This window comes from Gopherus flavomarginatus, chromosome 1 (genome assembly GCF_025201925.1).
Source record: "Gopherus flavomarginatus isolate rGopFla2 chromosome 1, rGopFla2.mat.asm, whole genome shotgun sequence".
NCBI classification, from domain to species: Eukaryota; Metazoa; Chordata; order Testudines; family Testudinidae; genus Gopherus; species Gopherus flavomarginatus.
In genome coordinates, this window is record NC_066617.1 from 66,179,623 (window position 1) to 66,201,296 (window position 21,674).

Sequence of the window (21,674 nt, forward strand, 5' to 3'; positions counted from 1 at the left end):
CAATAACTTTCTTGCTTCTAGCAATGTATTCCGTGATTCTACCCTCCCTGGTACTGCTTCATTAGCCAAAGGAACAAAATTTAGCTTTTTATGTCTATTTGTGGGCTACTGATCCTACTGTACATAGTTTACTGCCTGGCATTGAATTATTGTTACTAACCACATTCCAAAGCAGTGATTCTCAAACTTTGTACTAGTGACCCCTTTCACATAGCAAGCCTTTGAGTAAGACTCCCCATAAATTAAATTTTTTTAAATATATTTAACACCATTATGAGTGCTGGAGGCAAAGCAGGGTTTGGAGTGGAGGCTGACAGCTCATAACCACCCCCCCCATAATAATCTTGTGACACCCTGAGAGGTCCTGACCCCCCACTTTGCAAACCCCTGTTCTAAGGCTTTTCCACAGCTTTTTAATGATTCATCTGGCAGCAAACTGGAGAAGGGGAGGGGATTAGTAGGGGCTATGTTTCAATGTTGAACTGCCCCTGCAAATTGCAGACGAGGGGAATACCTCACATGTCTCAGAATTGTGGGAGATGCTCCTAGTAGAAAGGATAGGATCAGGTAAGATTTCTCCCATTCTGGCTCACAAAGATCAGCTGTGATGAATACTAGATATTTAAAGCAATAACAAATGTAGAACATCATTCTACTTTGAATTTAGATAGCTGTTTCAATTTTTTGCTCTCAAACCTAAATTTGGTATTGGCAAAGCAACCTCTAACATTCCCAGAAACATTAATAGATTTACTGTTTTTGTGTATTTTACACGCAGACCTGGTCGTGCTGCCTACAGTTAAGGTTGCCTGAGGGTTTAAGATTGTTTTCAGATCTTATAACTTTAACACTTCATGATGAAACTGTCTGTGCTAGCAGTCTGCCTCATGCTTTTTTTTTTTTATAATTAAGTTTCCGATAAAGTGGTTCATCTTTCAGAAAATGAGATTAGAGAAAAAATAGTGTTGCCCCTTCTTAAAAAAAATATTCACAACTGTTTTGTTGAGAAGTTTTGGAGTGTCATGCTTTGGGATAGGAACTTGAAATTTAGGAGTGGTGCAGGCTGGAGGCAGGTTGTCCCTCTAGTCAATGTCATGACTGTATCTTCTGTAGTTCCTTTGAAAATTCACCTAAACTTGGCCTAGTTCTAAGCCTCCACTAAAAAAAAAAAAATCTGTTTGCACATGATCAGTAGATACTTGTCTAGAGTTTAGCAGCTCCATTCTCCAAAGATTCCATAGGGAATGCGCATGCTCCAAGCTGGAGCAGCAGAGACTCCCCCCCCCCCCCCCCCCCAGCAGGTCACACGTTATTAGGCTGCTGCTCCAGCCTGCGGAGGCTCTGTATGGGGAGGGCGCTTGGCTTGTTGGTGAACGGGTGCCACTGGCCCTGGATGCTGGGGTTGTCCATGTGGAAGGGCTTGCGGATGCGAATGATCTCCAGCCCTGACTGGTTGGCCAGCTTCTGGACCAGCTGTGTTCTCAGCCACTGTCTTGTCAGCGATGATCTCTTCCCTCACTGCTCTGTTCAAATATTCTGCGACCACTGTGGGACTTTGGCATTTCTGTGGGGTCACATACACCACAATGCCAAGGGTCTGCGTGGCAAAGTCCAACACCTTCTCTTCTATGTAGCCTCTGGCCCCGTGCGAGGTCTGTCCGCCAGGGCTGAAGACCAGGCTCAGGCGCTGCAACTGACACACGTAGCGGCCCAGCCCGTTGCGCAGGACGCTGCTCAGGTAGCGGCTCGGAGTCCCCCGCGTGGTCATTGCGCCGTGCTGCTCTTCCGGCTCCGGACTGAGCATAGCTTCCCCTGCTCAGGCTCCTCCTAGGTGGGGAAGGATAGATACAGTGTCACTGTAAGTGAGATGATGGATACTACCTCTCTTGTGCGCTCAGTGCTCCTACTGTAGGGGGCCAGGACCTGTGACTGGAATGCAGGGGGTGCGGGATCTGGAAGAGATGATAGAATACAAAAAAGGGGGGTAGGATAGTAGATGAAGAGAAGCTGCTATGGAGTTTGGGGGGTGGGGGGGACTGAGGCCATCCAGAGGGATAAGGGTTACAGGAGCAGGGGCGGGGGAAGATAGGAGCATAAGTCTAAGAGATCCCTCCGCTCCAGAACCTGAAACTAAACACACGACTCCAGCGTCTCAATGTTCTTTGGCTGTTCAGGGCCACCCAGAGAGGGGGGCAATTTGCCGCAGGGGCCCCCGTGAGTTTTTTGGGGCCCCTGGAGCGGGGTCCTTCACTCGCTCCGAGGGCCCCAGAACTGCTTCCACTCCGGGTCTTCGGCGGCGGGGGGACCTTCCGCTCCGGGACGCGCCCCGAAGACCCATGGCCGGGGGTCCTTCCCCCGCGGGACCTGCCGCCGAAGCGCTGGGTTTTCGGCGGCGGGGGCCCAGGCCCCCTGAATCCTCTGGGCGGCCCTGCGGCTGTTGGCAAAGAGCCGCGAAACCCATTGGAAATACATGCTGGGGAGGGGGGTGTGTGTGTGAGGAGGGATGGCAGTGGTGGGTGGGCAGGAGGGGGAGAGGACAGGTGGGCTACAAGGAGGGACGTTTGGGGATGGTGGAGGAGTCTGAGGCGGGCCGGGGAGCGGGGTCTGAGGGGATGGATGGGGGTGAGCAGGGCTGCTGGGGGGTCTCGGGGTGGGTGCGGCCGGGGGTGAGAAGGGATGGGGGGCGAGGACGGAGGCGGATGTCGGGGGACTGGCGGGGGTGAAGTCGGTGTAGCTGGGGCGGGATCCGCGCTGTGGGACGCTCCCCCGGCTCGACCCGGGGCTGAGGAGCAGCCGGGAAGTCCCCGCGCGGAGGCCTGGCCTGACACGCAATGGCACCGCCCCGCCTCCACCGTTGCAGGAAGCCGGAAGCAGCGAGAAGCAGCGTTAGCTTGGCAGGGCCGGGCTGGAGACGCGGATCGCGGTGCTGGGACTGGGTCCCTGCCTGCAGGTAGGGTCGGACCGGGCCGGTCCCGTCCCGCGCGGGAGGGGTAGCGGGGCTAGGGCCGGTCTCACGGGGCAGCGCGGTGGTGGGAGCCGGGCCTTGGGCCGCTGCGGAGGCTGGGCTGTGACAATCCGGGGGCGGGATCAGGCCCGCCAGTGACTTGCCGCGTGAGCTCGGGACCGAGTGGGGAGAAGGAACAGGAGCGAGCCTGGGGAGCCCGCCCCTCCTGGGGGCAGCCCGGCGGCTCCTCTCCAGACCCCCAACCGCCACCTCTACAGTCCCGGTGACCTGACCAGGCCCCGTGTCCTCTGTCCCCGGTGCCGAGAGTGGGGCAGGTCAGCGAGGCGCCTTTGCTTCCCCAAGCTGAGCTCTAGTCCCAGGGCAGCGAGCCTCACCCTGGGGCTCGCCTTGGGGTGACAGCGCTGCTGAGTTGTGGCCGCGAGTTGAGATTTTCAACGTCTTAAACATTAAACACAACAAAATCTTATGGTACTGGAGCGAGAGGTTTTACAAGCTGCTTTGAAAGTCTGTCCAGATGGAGGAGGGAGTCTCCTGTAAGTGATATACAGGCTAGGTAAGATATTGAGTTGGTGCCTGGATGACATGGTTTCTGGCTCCAAGAACAGAATCCTGATTTTTTAACAGATGTATATGAGTTTTAATGACCCCATCTCAAAACTGAACCACAGTTCATTCAGTTATTTCAGGGGTTCTCAAACTGGGGGTTGGGATCCCTCAGAGGGTTGCGAGGTTATTACATGGGGGGTTACAAGCTGTCAGCTTGCACCCCAAACCCTGCTTTGCTTCCAGCATTTATAATGGTGTTAAATATATAAAAAAATTGTTTTTAATTTATAAGGAGGAGTCACACCCGAGGCTTGCTCTGTGAAAGGGATCACCAGTACAAAAGTTTGAGAACCACTACATTATTTTGTTTTTAAATCTTGTAGTCTCTTCAAGTAGGCACCTATGGGGGAGGGAAGGATGAGGAGGTAGGAACCATTATCTTTTGTGTAATACAAGCTTTCAAACTTTAATTTAAGAAAATAATTCTAGCTGATGGAATAATTCCAGCTTTTGTATGTTGTGAAGGCCAAGACTATAACACGATTCAAAAAAGAACTGGTAAGTTCATGGAGGAGAATAAAAGGAGGCAGTTAGAGACAAAAAGATACCTTTTAAATTTAAAAGGTAACATTCTAGTGAGGAAAACAGAAAGGAACATAAACTGTGGCAAGTCAGGTGTAAAAGTATAATTAGGCAGGCCAAAAAGGAATTTGAAGAGCAACTTGCCAAAGACACAAACTAACAGCAGATTATTTAATTACATGAGAAGCAGGAAGCCTGCCAAACATGGGGCCACTGGACAGTTGAGCTGCTAAAGGAGCACTCAAAGAAGGCAAGGCCACTGCAGAGAAGCTATATTTTCAATTCACCTAAAACAAGTACTGTAGTGCAATCTCTTTATCATGAAAGTGCAACTTACAAATGTATTTTTTTTGTTACATAACTGAACTCAAAAGTAAAACTTTAGAGCCTACATGTCCACTCAGTTCTACTTCTTGTTCAGCCAATCACTAAATCAGTGGTTCTCAAACTTTGTACTGGTGACCCCTTTCACCTACCAAGCCTCTGAGTGCAACGCCCCTTATAAATTAAAAACACCTTTTTATATATTTAATACCATTATAAATGCTGGATACAAAGCAGGGTTTGGGCTGGAGGCTGACAGTTCGTAACCCCCCATGTAATAACCTCGTGATCCCCTGTGGGGTCCCGACCCCCAGTTTGAGAACGCCTGCGCTAAGAGAAACAAGTTTGTTTACATTTATGGGCGATAATGCTGCCTGCTTCTTCTTTACAATGTCACCTGAAAGTGAGAACAGGTGTTTGCATGGCACTATTGTAGCCAGCCTGTCAAGACATTTACATGCCAGATGTGCTAATGATTCATGTATCCCTTGATGCTTCAGCCACCATTACAGAGAGGACATGCGTCCATGCTGATGATGGGTTCTGCTCAATAACAATCCAAAGCAGTGCGGCCCAGCATTCATTTTCATCATCTGAGTCAGATGTCACCAGCAGAAGATTGATTTTCTTTTTTGGTGGTTTGGGTTCTGTACTTTCTGCATCAGAGTGTTGCTCTTTTAAGACTTCTGAAAGCATGCTCCACACCTCGTCCCTCTCAGATTTTGGAAGAAACTTCAGATTCTTAAATCTTGGGTCGAGTGCTATAGGTATCTTTAGAAATTTCACATTGGTATTGTCATGGTATGAGCCTCCACTCTGAACCTTAGCGTCCAAAAGATGGGGTACCAGCATGAACCCCCCTAAGCTTAATTACCAGCTTAGATCTTGTAGTGCTGCCACCAACCAGGACTTGCAGTGCCTGGTACACTTTGGTCCCCCCAAAACCTTCCCAGGGGACCCCAAGACCCAGACCCCTGGATCTTAACACAAGGAAAGTAAACCCTTTCCCCCACCGTTGCCTCTCCCAGGCTTCCCCTCCCTGGGTTACCCTGGAAGATCACTGTGATTCAAACTCCTTGAAACTTAAAACAGAGAGAAATCAGGCTTTTCCTCCTCCCGCTTCTCTCCTTCCTCCCACCAATTCCCTGGTGAGTGCAGACTCCCTCCCCTTGGGTCTTACGCAAGATAGCCAAAAATCAATCAGGTTCTTAAAAAGAAAAGCTTTTAATAAAAGAAAGAAAAAAGTAAAAGTTATCTCTGTAAAATCAAGATGACAAATGTTACAGGGTCTTTCAGCTTATAAACACTAAAGAAAATCCTCCCCCCAGCACAAATACAAGTTTCAGCAACAGAGATACAATCCTTCCAGCAAATACACATTTGCAAATAAAGAAAACAAACAAAAAGACTAAACCGCCTTCCTAATTGATACTTACTAAATTGAACAGAAGAGGCTGTTTCAGAAATTTGGAGATATCTGCTTACATGTCTGGTCCCTCTCAGAACCCAGAGAGAACAAAAACCCCGCGAAACAGCCCAAAACAAAAGCTTCCCTCCACCGAGATTTGCAAGTATCTTGTCTCCTGATTGGTCCTCTTGTCAGGTGTTTCAGGTTCACTGTTTGTTAACCCTTTACAGGTAAAAGAGACATTAACCCTTAACTATCTGTTTATGAGAGGTATCTTCTTTGCATTTTGTCAGATTTGCAGTGAAAGTGTTCTTAAAATTATCGACGTGCTGGGTCATCATCTGAGAGAGCTATAACATGAAATACATGGCAAAATGGGGGTAAAACAAAGCAGGAGACATATAATTCTCCTCCAAGGAGTTCAGTCAAAAATTTAATTAATGCATAATTTTTTTAACAAGCATCATCAGCATGAAAGCATGTCCTCTGGAACGATAGTCGAAGCATGAAGAGGCGTATGAATCTTTAGCACATCTGGCACATAAATATCTTGCGATGCCAGCTACAACAGTGAATTGAAAAATACTATTTCTTTTGTTTAATCGCGCAATTAATTTGTTGAAACTATTGTAAAGAACAGAATTATTAGACACACAGATGGATATGATACGTAGGGGAAAAGTCCATGTGGCTTTTCACCAATCTATTAGAATTCTTGGAGGGACTGGGGCGGGAGGGCTGCTGTTCAAGAATCACGTGGACAAGGGTGATCCAGTATACTTGGACTTTCAGAAAGTCTTTGACAAAGGCCCTTAAGTAAAGTAGGTAGTCATGGGATAAGAGGGAAGGTCCTTTCATGGATCAGTAACTGATTAAAAGACAGGAAATAAAAGGTAGAAATAAATGGTCAGTTTTCACAGTGGAGAGAAGGGAAAAAGTTCAGTCCCCCAAGGATCTGTATTGGGATCAGTGCTGTTCAACATGTTCATAAATGATTTTGAAAAAGGGATAGACAGTGAGGTGGCAAAGTTAGCAGACAATGCAAAATTACTGAAGATAGTTAAGTCTAAAGCAGTCTGGGAAGAGTTGCAAAGGTATCTCAGAAAACTGGGTAACTGGACAACAAAATGGTAGACGAAAATCAGTGTTGATAAGTGCAAAGTAATGCACATTGGAAAACATAATTGCAGCTATACCTGCAAAATGAAAGGGTCTAAATTAGCTGTTACCACTCAGGACAGAGATCTTGGAGTCATTGAATATAGTTCTCTAAAAACATCTGTTCAATGTGCAGTGTCAGTCAAAAAAAACAAAAACAAAACAAAAAAAAAACCCACCTTAAATGTTAGGATCTATTAGGAAAAGGATAGATAAGGAGATAATAAATATCGTAATGCCCTATATAAATCAGTGGTATGTCCATGCCCTGAATATTGTGTGCAGTTCTGGTTGCCCCATCTCAAAAAAGATATATTAGAGTTAGAAGAAGTACAAGAAGGGCAACAAAAATTATTAGAGGGATGGAACAGCTTCCATTTGAGAAGAGATTAAAAGGACTGGGAGTTTTCAGCTTAGAAAAGAGAACTAACGGGGCTATGATAGAAGTCTACAAAATCATGAATGATATGGAGAAAGCGCATAAGGAAGTGTTATTTACCCTTCATACAACACAAGAACCAGGTTTCACCCAATGAATTAATAGGCAGCAGGTTAAAAATAAACATAAGGGAGTACTTCTTCACACAATGCACAATCAACCCATGGAGCTCGTTGCTAGGGGATGTTGTGAAAGCCAAAACTATAACTGGGTTTAAAAAAGAATTAGATAAGTTCATGGAGGATAGGTCCATCAGTGGGTATTAGCCAAGATGGCCAGGGATGCAACCCCATGCTCTAGGTGTCCCTAGCCCTCTGACTGCCAGAAGATGGGACTGAACAACAGTGGATTGATCACTCGATAAATTGCCCTGTTCTGTTGATTCCCTCTGAAGTGAACAGGATACTGGGCTAGATGGACTACTGGTCTGACCCCGTCTGACCATTATGTTCTTAAGATCTTGGGGGCATAGTTCATGTCTTAAGTGTTTGTACAACAACTAGCACATTGGAGGTTTTGGGCATCTTCATAATACAAATGATGTTTGCTGGGGAGGAGGCCCAAAAAGCAGAAGCAGAGAGAATGGCAGCAGAGTAGAAGCCAGGAGTTTCAGAGAAAAAGAATGCTCCTCCTTTCCAGGGTGTAAGGGCTTTTGAATTTACTAGAAACAACAATCGATGAGTTCCCAAGAAGAGTACCTTAGTAGGAATCCCAGCAGCTTTGGTGTGGGGGTAGTCAGACTTTGCCTTCTCCTATAGGCATTGTCCCTAGACAGAGGGACCTCTCAGCTTTGTTAAGTCTTCCGGCTATTAGAGGTCTGGTAAATTTTTCAAGTCCTAGGTATTATGCATGCAAAGCAAAACTGGGTCAGTTCCTCCTGCTGACTAACCTACAAGAAAGAGCACTAAACTTCTCATCTCAACCAAAGCAGTCAATGCTCCCTCCACTAGAAGATCAAAAATTAAAATCAAAATAATCTACAATCCATTCCTACTATATACAATCTCTTCCTGGATTCACCAAGCACTAACCTGCTGACAAATAGAGAAAACCTCCCCACTAAAAACTGAAAAATGGTCAGGATGCTAAACAAAAGCCTAAAATACCAATATATGAGTCATTGGGAAGAACAAATTTAAACAAATAGTAAGCTAGACTGCTTTAGATCCCTATACAGAACTACTTCCTCATCAGTGATCGTAAGCTGGAAGTGAAAGTGAAACAAAGTTTTTAGAGCTAGTTCAGAAAGGCGCAGTCATGCAAGGACAACAAAGAACAGGTTGAGACAGGGAGACATTCTAATCTAATGTCCAGGGTACACAGATGTGTGAGAAATTATTCCTAGCAATTTGAAAAAAATTTTATGAAAAATCCACTCCCTCACTCTGGGGAAAAAGGAGAGAGATTAAGAGAAGGCAATGTGCATCTTTTCTGGAATTTTTAGTATCCGTTTCCTTTTTTCCTTTCTCAGTGTTTGCCTTACCTTGTATACTTTTCTTTTGTCGTGCTATGTTGTGTATTATGTGCTCTGTTTTGTCCACTTCTCCCCAAAATTTTAAATGCACTCTCTCAGGGTGTCTCGATTTTAGTAACGTCAATCAGTATCATCCTAGTTGTAAATCTGTAAGGGATAGAAAAGAGTGAGTGGATTTGGGAAGAAGAGGAGGAGGAGGAGGTAGAGAGAGACAAAAAAGAGGAAGTAATAGATGCTGCACACACATAAAAAGATACATTCTGAACTATTATAAGAAAAAAGGTGTCGTGAAGCCAGAATGGGAAAGGAAGCAAAACAAAAACAAGGAAAAGATTTAGGAAGTTATATTTTTAGAAGTTAAATAGGAAGTTGATTGAAGATTGTTAAAAGCAGGTCAGAATACAACTGTTTTATTCCTTTAGATTGAGGGTTGTGATGTTGGGGGAATGGTTATTTTTCACCTTGGCTAGGGCGAAACCAGAGTAAGTTGCAATGGTGTATTGTATTAGTTAGGAAAGAATATGTGGGCCCCAAGAACAAAGGTGTTAATATGACCCTATGTCATAACTGTCCAACATGAAACAGTTTTAAATAAGGTTCAGAGTTTGGAATGCAAAGGCCTGAGCCATCTTAATACCATGGCAAACTCATTATTAAACGTTTTAAAACCGTTTATTAAAGATACAGGGGGGGAAACAGAAAGGTAGAGCATTTTAAGTTTAAAGTATTAAGTCACGCTTTCGTTTTAAAAACATCTCTTATTCCCTTTAGCTTTAGAACAGGGGTCTTTAGAACAGGGGTCGCCAACCTGAGCCTGAGAAGGAGCCAGAATTTACCAATATACATTGCCAAAGAGCCACAGTAATACATCAGCAGTCCCCCATCAGCTCCCCCTGGCTACGCTCCCAGCACCTCCCACCCACCGACAGCCCCACCGATCAGTGCCTCCCCCTCCTTCCCTGTACCTCCCAAAACAGCTGATTGTGGGAGGGAGGAGCGAGGGCATGGCAGGCTCAAGGGAGGGTTGGGAAGGGGTGGAGTGGGGGCAGGGCCTGTGGCAGAGCCAGGGGTTGAGCAGTGAGCACCCCTGGCACATTGGAAAGTTGAAGCCTATAGCTCCAGCTCCAGAGTCGGTGCCTATACAAGGAGCCACATATTAACTTCTGAAGAGCCGCATGTGGCTCCGGAGCCACAGGTTGGCCACCCCTGCATTAGAAGATTACAGAAATAGAAAAAGAAAACACTTGTGTGCACTCTTTTAGATGGTATTGAAGATAGTAATTACTGTTATTTTGGAGAAAAGTTAGCTGAGATGGGCTGGAGCTGGCATTGTTGCTGTTATTAACGGCCATTCGTAGGAAAACAAAACACACACACAGAAGAGGAAAGAAAAGAACAGCAAAGATAGAAAATGCAGTGTCTGTCTCTGGTGTTGATTCTCACTTATTACCTCACTGCTGGAAAAAAACCACAAGTGTGGCACAGTGTTTTCAGCTGCTCAGAGACCTGACATACTTGTACCAGCATCAGGCTGTCCGGGGTATTGCTTTTAGCTGCCTTTTTCTGGTCACAGGCTTATAGCAGTGTTGAAAAATAAGCATCTGCTTAGCCAGCCAAGATTCTGTATTACATAGAAGGAAAAAGGAGGGCTAGGAAAGAGAAGAAATAAAGTGGTGAAGGAAAAGAACACCCAAGGAGGGGAGACAACAAAGTCATATCTCAGGTGGTGTTTGGGATTCAGCAAGTGGCAGTGGCAATGTCATCTGGTTCCCCCTCTTTGGAACTGATGTCCTGATCAGACATTTCTCAGAATTAGAATAAAGGAGGTCTGGGGACCCAGGAGACAGTGGGGATGGCAGCCATGATGGTGAAGTTTCTTCCTTCCTCTTCTCTTGTTTTTCAGCCAGCCAGCATTCACCGGAGCTAGCTTTTCCTGAAGTCTCTTTTTGAAGACCCCAAAAGGGAGTGATGGTCAGAATAGCTCAGTGGTTCTCAACCAGGGGTACGCAGAGGTCTTCCAGGAAGTACATCAGCTCATCTAGATATTTGCCTAGTTTTACAACAGACTACATAAAAAGCACTAGCAAAGTCAGTAGAAACTAAAATTTCTTAGAGGCAATGACTTGTTTATACTGCTCTATATACTAGAAACTGAAATGTAAGTACAGTATTTATATTCCAGTTGATTTATTTTATAATTATATGGTAAAAATGAGAAAGTAAACAATTTTTCAGTAATAGTGTGCTGTGACACTTGTATTTTTATGGCTGATTTTTGTAAGCAAATAGTTTGAGAGGTGAAATTTGGGATACGCAAGATATCAGCCTCCTGAAAGGGGTACAGTAGTCTGGAAAGGCTGAGTGCCACGGGAATAGCTCATCCCCTCTTCTCTCCCCCATCCCTCCCTTCACCAGCTAGGTCTAATTTCCAACAAAACAGTTTTGGTCTGTTGATTTCCAGTCCAGCACTTCTCTTGTTTACCAGGCATGACCTTAGCATAGTCCTTGAATTATATCAGTAGTCTTTTTATTTAGGTTAGTACAGTCACTCCCTTTTGCACCTTCTCACATCAACACTTGTTATTGGTTACTGAGACATTTTTTAAACTTTCTATAACTTTTTTACAGTTGAACGCACAATTAGTGTAAATTTGTAGGCCCAATCATCACAAGCGCAAGCTCTTGTTTGCACCAAGGTGCCACGTGTACATTAAGCATTTCCACTGGTGTAGCTATATCAGCGTGGCTACATCAGTACAAATATCCTAGGCTTAGATCTGATTCCTGTTTTCACTGTTTGAGATTTTTGTCAATATTTTGTACCATATTGTAAATGGCCTTTCTGTCTGCTAGAGTTTTGTCATCTATCAAATGAAATCCTAGATCTGATAACATGCTAGTCTGTTTTTTAGGGTGCTATAGCTCATGCAATTCTTTTCTATTGGTCTTGGCATACATTACCTTTCAAAATAAGAGTGGAGGAGGACAAGGGACCTCTTATGTAAAAATGTCACATTTGTATCTTCTGGGCTGTGAGATGATCACTTTCTAGTCAGCCATTAAATTGTTTAGTTTTTGAATAAAATTGGTAAAGACTTAATTTTTTGTGTACTTACTATCTATGTGCACTTTTCCGCTGAAAAACAAGATTCAGTAGATTTGACTCTTGGCAAGAGGTAGTCAAGATGGCATCATGCAAAGCAGCAATCCCATCTTCACTGTATCCATATCACCTGGCACATCACAGGTAGTGGGTCTCATTATCTGGAAGACATTTTTAGTCCAGTGTGTTTTCAAGCTTTTTCATAGCATGGATCTTGTTTTAATACAGAAACTGCCCCACATTTACTCAGGGACCTGTCTCCTGCCATTAAGGTCTGCATAACATCTCCTTGGCATCTACAGCGGTTACCAATATGGGAAAATTATGTTTGTCTATATTTTAGGTACTTTTAGTAGAGCTGGTTGGGAATTTTTGAGGTTTTGATGAAAAGGAGTCACAGAAGATTTCCACTGTTTTTTGACCAGCTGTTATTTTGGAGTTGTCTTTAATGCCTTTTAGCAGCTTAAGAAAAGGAGGACCAGCACCATGTGACCAGTCAGCTTGCCACCCAATTTGTGAACTGCTGTCTTTTGTGCTATATGGAGCCCTTCTTCCCTGGCCCATGTGTTAAGGAAGAGTAATGATGAAAATAGACTCATAGACTCTAGGACTGGAAGGGACCTCGAGAGGTCATCGAGTCCAGTCCCCTGCCCTCATGGCAGGACCAAATACTGTCTAGACCATCCCTGATAGACATTTATCTAACCTACTCTTAAATATCTCCAGAGATGGAGATTCCACAACTTCCCTAGGCAATCTATTCCAGTGTTTAACTACCCTGACAGTTAGGAACTTTTTCCTAATGTCCAACCTAAATCTCCCTTGCTGCAGTTTAAGCCCATTGCTTCTTGTTCTATCATTGGAGGCTAAGATGAACAAGTTTTCTCCCTCCTCCTGATGACACCCTTTTAGATATCTGAAAACGGCTATCATGTCCCCTCTCAGTCTTCTCTTTTCCAAACTAAACAAACCCAATTCCTTCAGCCTTCCTTCATAGGTCATGTTCTCAAGACCTTTAATCATTCTTGTTGCTCTTCTCTGGACCCTCTCCAATTTCTCCACATCTTTCTTGAAATGCGGTGCCCAGAACTGGACACAATACTCCAGTTGAGGCCTAACCAGCGCAGAGTAAAGCGGAAGAATGACTTCTCGTGTCTTGTTTACAACACACCTGTTAATGCATCCCAGAATCATGTTTGCTTTTTTTGCAACAGTATCACACTGTTGACTCATATTAAGCTTGTGGTCCACTATGACCCCTAGATCTCTTTCTGCCATACTCCTTCCTAGACAGTCTCTTCCCATTCTATATGTGTGAAACTGATTGTTCCTTCCTAAGTGGAGCACTTTGCATTTATCTTTATTGAACTTCATCCTGTTTACCTCAGACCATTTCTCCAACTTGTCCAGATCATTTTGAATTTTGACCCTGTCCTCCAAAGCAGTTGCAATCCCTCCCAGTTTGGTATCATCCGCAAACTTAATAAGCGTACTTTCTATGCCAACATCTAAATCGTTGATGAAGATATTGAACAGAACCGGTCCCAAAACAGACCCCTGCGGAACCCCACTTGTTATACCTTTCCAGCAGGATTGGGAGCCATTAACAACTACTCTCTGAGTACGGTTATCCAGCCAGTTATGCACCCACCTTATAGTAGCCCCATCTAAATTGTACTTTCCTAGTTTATCTATAAGAATATCATGCGAGACCGTATCAAATGCCTTACTAAAGTCTAGGTATATCACATCCACCGCTTCTCCCTTATCCACAAGGCTCGTTATCCTATCAAAGAACGCTATCAGATTAGTTTGACACGATTTGTTCTTTACAAATCCATGCTGGCTATTCCCTATCACCTTACCACCTTCCAAGTGTTTGCAGATGATTTCTTTGATTACCTGCTCCATTATCTTCCCTGGCACAGAAGTTAAACTAACTGGTCTGTAGTTTCCTGGGTTGTTTTTATTTCCCTTTTTATAGATGGGCACTATATTTGCCCCTTTCCAGTCTTCTGGAATCTCCCCCGTCTCCCATGATTTCCCAAAGATAATAGCTAGAGGCTCAGATACCTCTTCCATTAACTCCTTGAGTATTCTAGGATGCATTTCATCAGGCCCTGGTGACTTGCAGGCATCTAACTTTTCTAAGTGATTTTTTACTTGCTCTTTTCTTATTTTCTCTTCTAAACCTACCCTCTTCCCATAAGCATTCACTATACTAGACATTCCTTCAGACTTCTCCGTGAAGACCGACACAAAGAAGTCATTAAGCATCTCTGCCATTTCCAAGTCTCCCGTTACTGTTACCCCCTCCTCATTGAGCAGTGGGCCTACCCTGTCCTTAGTCTTCCTCTTGCTTCTAATGTATTGATAAAAAGTCTTCTTGTTTCCCTTTATTCCCATAGCTAGTTTGAGTTCATTTTGTGCCTTTGCTTTTCTAATCTTGCCTCTGCACTCCTGTGTTATTTGCCTATATTCATCCTTCGTGATCTGACCTAGCTTCCATTTTTTATATGACGCCTTTTTATTTTGTAGGTCACGCAAGATCTCAAGGGTAAGCCAAGGTGGTCTGTTGCCACATCTTCTACCTTTCCTAACCATCGGAATAACTTGCTTTTGGGCCCTTAATAGCGTCCCTTTGAAAAACTGCCAACTTTCCTCAGTTTTTTTCCCCTCAGTCTTAATTCCCATGGGACCTTGCCTATCAGCTCTCTGAGCTTACCAAAATCCGCCTTCCTGAAATCCATTGTCTCTATTCTGCTGTACTCCCTTCTACCCTTCCTTAGAATTGCAAATTCTATGATTTCATGATCACTTTCAGCCAAGCTTCCTTCTACTTTCAAATTCTCAACAAGTTCTTCCCTATTGGTTAAAATCAAGTCTAGATAATAGATAAAATACAGTAGATTGGAGCTGCTTCATAATATTGGATCGATTTTGCAGGAAGTCCAAGGCTTTACCTGGTGACTCCACCTTTCACACATTGCAAGATGATTGGACTTGTCTAAATGCCTTGGGATTGGCTTATAAGAAACACTTTGTACATAGTAATGTACCTTAATGAGAATCTAATATTAGAAATTATTAGAAGTAGAAACTAGTTCAGGCAAAATCATTTGAAAATTCCTGTTTTAATGCTGTGTTTGCCTGACTACTACACCTCTACCCCTATATAACGACCCAATATAAGGCGGGTTTGCATACAAGGTGGTAAAACTCTGACATGCTGCTCTGAGCAGCATGTTAAGGGTGCCGGGCCAGGCTGGAGCTGAGGGGTTTGATAAGGGGCAGAGGGTCTCGGGAGTGGTCAGGGGTTCCCCCTCCTAGGATCTGGAGGGCAGGAGCTGTGGGAGGGCACTTTTGGGGGCCCCTCAGTCCCAGAGTGGCACAGGGGGGTGGGAGCAGTCCGCTCTGCTTCCCCGGCCCCAGCCGTGTCGCTCGAGAGGGAGTTTGGAGGAAGGGAAACCCACCCCCGCACTCACCACCAGTGGCGGAAGCGGAACAGCCCGGCCTCAGCCTGCTCCACTCCGCCAGCTCCCAGCCGCAGCGTTCCACTTCCCGCCACGAGTGACTATGTGGGGGCCTCCTTTCCCCAACCTCTCCGCACTCACCTGCAGTGGAAAGCGGAGCTACGCGGCCCCAGCCCGCTCCGCTTTCCTTGCCCTGGCCCCAACCATGTCAATGCGGGGGCGGCTGGGGAAAGGTCCTGCACTCACCTGCCCAGCGGGAAGTGGAGCGTCATGGCTGGGAGCTGGCGGAGTAGAGCAGGCTGGGCCTGGGCTGTTCCACTTCCCGCCGCTGGTGAGTGCGGGGAGGTTGGGGAAAGGACTCCCTCTGCACTCAACGGTGGTGGGAAACGGAGCAAAACAGCCCCAGCCGGCTCTACTCTGCAACCTCCCAGCCATGACACTCCACTTCCTGCCACAGGTGAGTGCGGGGGGGCATCCTTTCCCCAATCTCCCTGCCCTCACCGGCAGCGGGCAGCGGAGTGCCATGGCTGGGAGGTGGCGAAGTGGAGCGGGCTGGGGCCGGTCGGCCCCACTTCCTGCTGCTGCTGGTGAGTGTCTGTCAGGGTGGGGGGGTGGATAGGGGTTGGAGCAGTCAGGAGATGGGAGTTGGGTAGGGGGTGGGGTCCTGGGGGTGATTAGGGATGGGGGTCTCTGGAGGGGGTGGTCAAGGAACAAGGAATGGGGGGATCAAAGCAAGTTTGATATAATGCGGTCTCACCTATAATGCAGTGAGATTTTTTTTGTCTCCCAAGGACTGCGTTATATCGGAGTAGAGATGTATTAGAAAGGCAGGCCCCTGCTTTGTGCTAAGTGCCATAATGTGCCTGATTAACTGTACTTGATATTGCAGCACAACGTCCTCCATTCTGTTCATTTTCCTGTTGTAAAACCCCTTCTGTGTTGTTACAGACTTTCTTTGCTTTTGTATAAACCAATGATCTCTTCAAACAGAGCTGAACAACTTAGGTGATAAATATGTTTCCCTTGGATCTCTCTAAGAACAGGAAGTTATTTTATATCTTCTTCCTGTTATCATGGGGGGAGCTTGATAGTGCTTTTCATAAGAAGAGTAAGGAGGCTTTTCTTGGGGGGCTAGCAGGAATACGGAGAAAAAATCCTGATACAGTGAAAACCTGAATTACTTCAGTTCAGTCAATCTTTAACTCTGAAGTGTTCCATAATTTATGGTAACTGACTGTTTTCTTTAGGCATTGGCAGCACACACAGTATGTGAGATATTACAGTGTCTCCAGACAGTGTAATAGCTGGTTGTATTGCGCCTCTGCTGAAAAAATAGGATTATTGTATTGATTGTGTATGAAAAATTAGAGATTTGCTTTAATTAAAATAGATACGTTGTGGGCCTTTTTTAAATTTGGAAAACTTAGAATCTCTTATTAAAATCAGGAATTAACTCATAACATGATTGAGTTCTATTATTAATAATTGGGGGAAACTATCAAGGGAAATGCTGCTTATCTGGCATACCTGTCGTCAGAAGCAGTTTATAATCCATCTGAGGGCTAGGAATGGGTCTCTTGTTGCTGGTTTTCCTTTATACCATGCTAGTATAAGAGTTGAGCCTGTTATCATCTGTACCTTTCCAAGGACAGCATATAGGGTGGCTTTTATCTATGTTACTTAGGCCCCGATTCTGTAGGCTACTTTATTCAGGTGCTGGGGTCTGCTTGTGGAAAACATAGTCATTCTGTTCTATATAGGTCTTTATATCGTCTGGCTCCTCACTGTAGTGTCTGAGCGCCTTCCAGTAGTACATGTTGTATGTTCTCTCATCCTCTCCTCAGGTGGAGGAGCATGTACAGTGAAGTGTCTTGTTTATGTAAGGATTTGGGGTTGGCTTGTTTTTTATACATGTATCTGTTGCTATGTGTTTTTATTAGAGAAGGTGAGGTGAAAGAAGTGTGCTTTGAACTTGAAGTGGAAAGTGGCAGGGTTTGTGGTGGTTCTTAGTTCCTTGGGAGGAGGGTGTCATTCCACAGTCTCAGACTGTCCCCAAGAAGGTTCTGTCTCCCACACAAGTGAGCTTTACTGTGGTTGTAGAGTTCCGTTATGACAGAAGAGTGGAGTTGTTGACCCAGTCTTTGTTCCAGAGTTTTAGATGGTCTTTTGGGCATTCTGGGCCCAGGTCATGGACCACTTGGGAGAAAAAACTGAGACCTTGTACTTGATTTAAAGTTCTATGGGAAGCCAGTGTACAGAGCAGAGGACAGATCTGATGTGCTCACAGTAGCCTGTGTTTCTGAGAAAAGAGACTGCAGCATTTTCTACTAATTAGAGTTTCCCGAGTGCTGAAGGTTCTATGCCCACGTATACCGTATTGCTGTAGTCCAGCCAAGTGGTGATGAAGGCAGGGCTGGCTCTAGGCACCAGCACCCCAAGCACATGCTTGGGGTGGCAGTTTTGTGGATACAGACTAACACAGCTACCCCTCTAATATTTGATATCACATAAACCTGCTGTTGTCTCACTTCCGTTATGCAGTCTCTCAGATATGCTGAACGATGAAACTTACAGAAATGTTGTTTCTCTTAAAGGAAAGACAATTCCCACATTATCTGAAACCTTTTGTATTATTCTCTTCTATCTTTTATGGTCTCTTTATGCCACATTTAGAAGCTGACAAAAGAATGGTTATTGAGACCTTTATTTGATTTTTAGTTTATTCTTTCAAATGGAGGAAGGGAAAAAGAAGACCTCAAACTCAGTGACAGATTTTATATCTGAAGTGTTAATTTTGATTTCTGGTAGCATTTAGCTTGCCTTTGTTTCCTTTCTTCCTGCCTCCCCATTTCTCTAATTAGTGGATTTTTAATTCCTCTATTAATTCTTTAAATCTCTGGAGTAGTGTTTCTCTGTTTCATTAAGAATGTATTGATTTTCCTTTAATTTTTGTGTGTGCAATATACTCAGTAACATTTTTTTATTTTTAAGCTTGAAAAGAGAATTGACTAATTGAGAGAGAACATGCAGAGCACTTCCAATTATCTATGGCTTTTATCTGACATTCTGGGACAAGGAGCCACTGCAAATGTTTTTCGTGGACGACATAAGGTTTGTGTGGAGTAAACAAACTGGTTACCATATAATAAATATTATTTTCAAGAACAAGGATCCTTGTATTAATTCTTAAATAGTCTTCCTGTCTTGTTTCCTTTGTTAATGCATGGAAGTTGTTTTTCTTTCATTCATTAAAAGAAAAACTGGCTATACAGTGAATATTGCCTATATACTAAATCCACAGGCTGAATTTAATAAGAAAACGATCATTAAACCTGGCACCTGTAATGTGAAAGCCCTTAAAATCTGTTCATCAGCCTTTTATGGAAAAGTTTTGATTTTTTTTAATTCGATATGTCTGTGTAAGAAAACAACACAGCTTTTATGATATTTTATCTTAATGTCCCTAGTAATCAGGAAAAAAGTGTAAGATACATGTTTTTAAACACCTTTACCATTGTTATTAATAACAAACTTTGTATTAATACTGAAATCATTTGTAAAATATACCATCCTTTTCACTGTGCTTGCTCCATGCCTTTTGCATTTTATCCAGTTTGGACAGTGAAATTAAGCAGTCATTTTCTGGTTCTTATGCACAAGTACACAATGCTGCTTCTGGTTCTTATGCACAAGTACAATGCTGTTGAGTATCCAACAGTGCAGGGAAATGTTTAAATAAGCCAGTAGAAAAGACTCTTTTGGGGCCTAAATTACTAAACGTATATGTCCCTTTTAAATTGGAAAGAAGTATATATCTGTGTCTTTTTAAAGAAATTGTTATTTCTGAACTCATTGGTGGGTGGGGTGGGGGGAATCTTCATTCCAGTTAAATATTCTGTTTGGGCTCTCTTTACCTAAACTTAGTTTCTAATATCTGAATGTATTATTATTTAACATTATGATAGTGCCCTAAGGCCCTAGTCAGGTTCAGGTAACCATTGTGCTAAGTGCTATAAAAATACAAAGTAAAATATGATCCCTGCCTCAGTATGTTTTTGTTTCCAGGGGTAGATTGGTTTTAACGTTATCCAGAGTGCCTAATTATGTCTTAATTTCTTTAATTGCCTTACTAATGTATATAAAAACAGTGAGAAAAATAACCCAACTGCTAATACCTTCTCTTGACTATAAATTATTAACAATCATTTTATAATTTTAAAGGAAAACTGAAAGGATTTTTATCTGCCAAGGTGTTTTTGGGGGGGCTTTTGTTTTCCTCTGAAATAGCTCAGAATATCACAAACTGTAAAAGCCAGGGCTGCCGGGCTGCGAGGCAAGTGGGGCAATTTGCCCCAGACCTCACAGGGGCCCCACGAGCCTGGCTCGGCGGCGGTGTGGGTCTTCGGTGCTGCCGAAGACAGGGAGCAGCTGAAGGGCCCCCTGCCTCTGAAATGTCGCCAAAGACCCAGACTGCCGCCGGGTGAGTACAAGCACCGTAGCTCCCCCACTTTGCCCCAGGACCCCTGAATCCTCTGGGCGGCCCTGGTAAAAGCATATGGAGCTGCACTGCTATTTGAGATGTAATGGCTATCCAGTGGTATAGGAAAAATGCTAAATCCCAGGATTCAAGTCAGCAGATAGATAAAGGCCAAATCCTGCAAACACTTTTACATGATTAGCCCCACTGAATCCATGTGAGTAACTTTTTCCAAGATTGAGGATTGAAGCAGGAACTAATTTTTAAGTGTGTTGTTCTAAACTGTATTAATTATAGTTTTTAAACCTCTACATACTTGGCTATGGATTTGGGGCCTTACGCAAATTTTCTAGAAGATGATTTTCAATTAGTCTTTGTACAGATACTAAAATCTAAAGTTATCCCTTAGATTTCTCCATCTTCCAGCTTTATGAAAAATTACCCCCAACTGGTGTTTATTCCCTGAATTTAGATTGCTGTTCTTTGTCATCAGATTATGTATTTTGTCTCTCTCTCTCAAATTATCTTGAGTTTCCAGTGTGTTCTGGCATTGTCTGTTAACAACCCTCTAGTGTTTGTAAAGAAGTAGCTTATCTTGAGCCATTTTTTCCTTCCTACTTGTTTTTCCTTACAGCCCCCTATTAAACTAAACCAATATATTCATATAGTAAATATTCCTATAACTGGATGAACATACAATATTAATAAATTATTGCAGAGAAGCTGCCATTATATCATAGTTGTATATAAGTTTGAAAAGTGTTCTGGGATCCTTCAGGATGACTGGTACTGTATACATGTTAATTATTATGGCTTTTTTATACTTGACGTTGATTTTTTTTAAATAATCTGAATATTTTTCTGATAGAAAACTGGGGATTTATATGCCGTCAAAGTATTTAACAACATAAGCTTCCTTCGTCCTGTGGATGTTCAGATGAGAGAATTTGAAGTATTAAAGAAACTGAATCACAAGAACATTGTCAAATTGTTTGCTATTGAAGAAGAGGTAATTAGCTGATGTGGTTTGTAGTATGCCATCCATGAGCCCTGCATATATATGTATTTCATGTAAACTCAGCTGTATGGGATAAGGTTGTATTTTTATTAAGAAGTATATAGGAGCCTTTTCCAACTGGCTCCTCTCCTTTTGCTGAGAACCTCACCTGACCTGGAGCCACAGATTTAAAGATAGCAGAGGCTGAGTGGTGATACTGCTACTGAAATACATAACTGACTCCTAAGAGCTTAGCAAATCAGTACGCTTGCCTTGCTGTCTTTAGCACACAATCAGGTTCAGTGCAAGAGGCACTGAATCTGATCCACTGCATCCACATGTGCATATTATGCAAATACTGTCCTAATTTATAAAATCTTAAATTGAAATTATTTAAGATAATAGATTTTAATTACACTACTATATGTTTTTATATTAATATGAAATGCATGCTACTGCCTGATTTGCTCTTGCTTCATAATTTTGCAGCTTATTCACAACCCCTCACTTTTAAAAAAATAAGATTTCAGGTGTTCCACAGGACTGTCAGAAATTAGGCATCATGCTGTATAAAGTTCACATAATGATAGAGCAGATGTAGAATTGCAACCAGGGATGAATTAAAGTAGCTCTTCTCAAAGTGAGGCTGGCTAAGGGTTCACAGGAAAATGACTAAAATGCAGAGATAAGTAAAGACTTTGGGGAGGGGGAGTAATCGAAGGAGAGAA

General features: G+C 43.6%; 1 protein-coding gene, 1 long non-coding RNA gene and 1 pseudogene across 6 annotated transcripts in view; 1 reads left to right on the forward strand and 2 right to left on the reverse strand.

Moving 5' to 3' along the window:
• Positions 1 to 1,302: 1,302 nt before the first annotated feature.
• Positions 1,303 to 1,789, reverse strand: LOC127034863 (39S ribosomal protein L43, mitochondrial-like; annotated as a pseudogene).
• Positions 1,790 to 2,829: 1,040 nt separating this feature from the next.
• Positions 2,830 to 21,674, forward strand: part of TBK1 (TANK binding kinase 1) — a 67,565-nt gene continuing 48,720 nt past the window's right edge. For 3 of the 4 annotated variants that reach the window (XM_050923610.1, XM_050923581.1, XM_050923601.1), the window contains exons 1-3: positions 2,830 to 2,950; positions 18,464 to 18,583; positions 20,818 to 20,958. In XM_050923610.1, coding sequence (XP_050779567.1) covers positions 18,497 to 18,583; positions 20,818 to 20,958 — 228 coding nt within the window. In that variant the 5' untranslated portion in view covers positions 2,830 to 2,950; positions 18,464 to 18,496. Of the gene's footprint in view, positions 2,951 to 15,968; positions 16,060 to 18,463; positions 18,584 to 20,817; positions 20,959 to 21,674 lie in introns of those variants that run through there. The other variant, XM_050923591.1, reaches the window with a different exon arrangement.
• On the reverse strand, positions 7,354 to 12,157 carry LOC127034920 (uncharacterized). Of its 2 annotated transcripts, XR_007769525.1 has the most exons (4): positions 12,013 to 12,157; positions 10,347 to 10,545; positions 8,906 to 9,043; positions 7,354 to 8,258 (listed from the first exon to the last, which is right to left on the reverse strand). It is a non-coding gene; the product is annotated as an uncharacterized LOC127034920 (long non-coding RNA). The 2 variants fall into 2 exon arrangements; XR_007769524.1 differs by lacking the exon at positions 12,013 to 12,157 and having other exon boundaries at positions 10,347 to 10,790.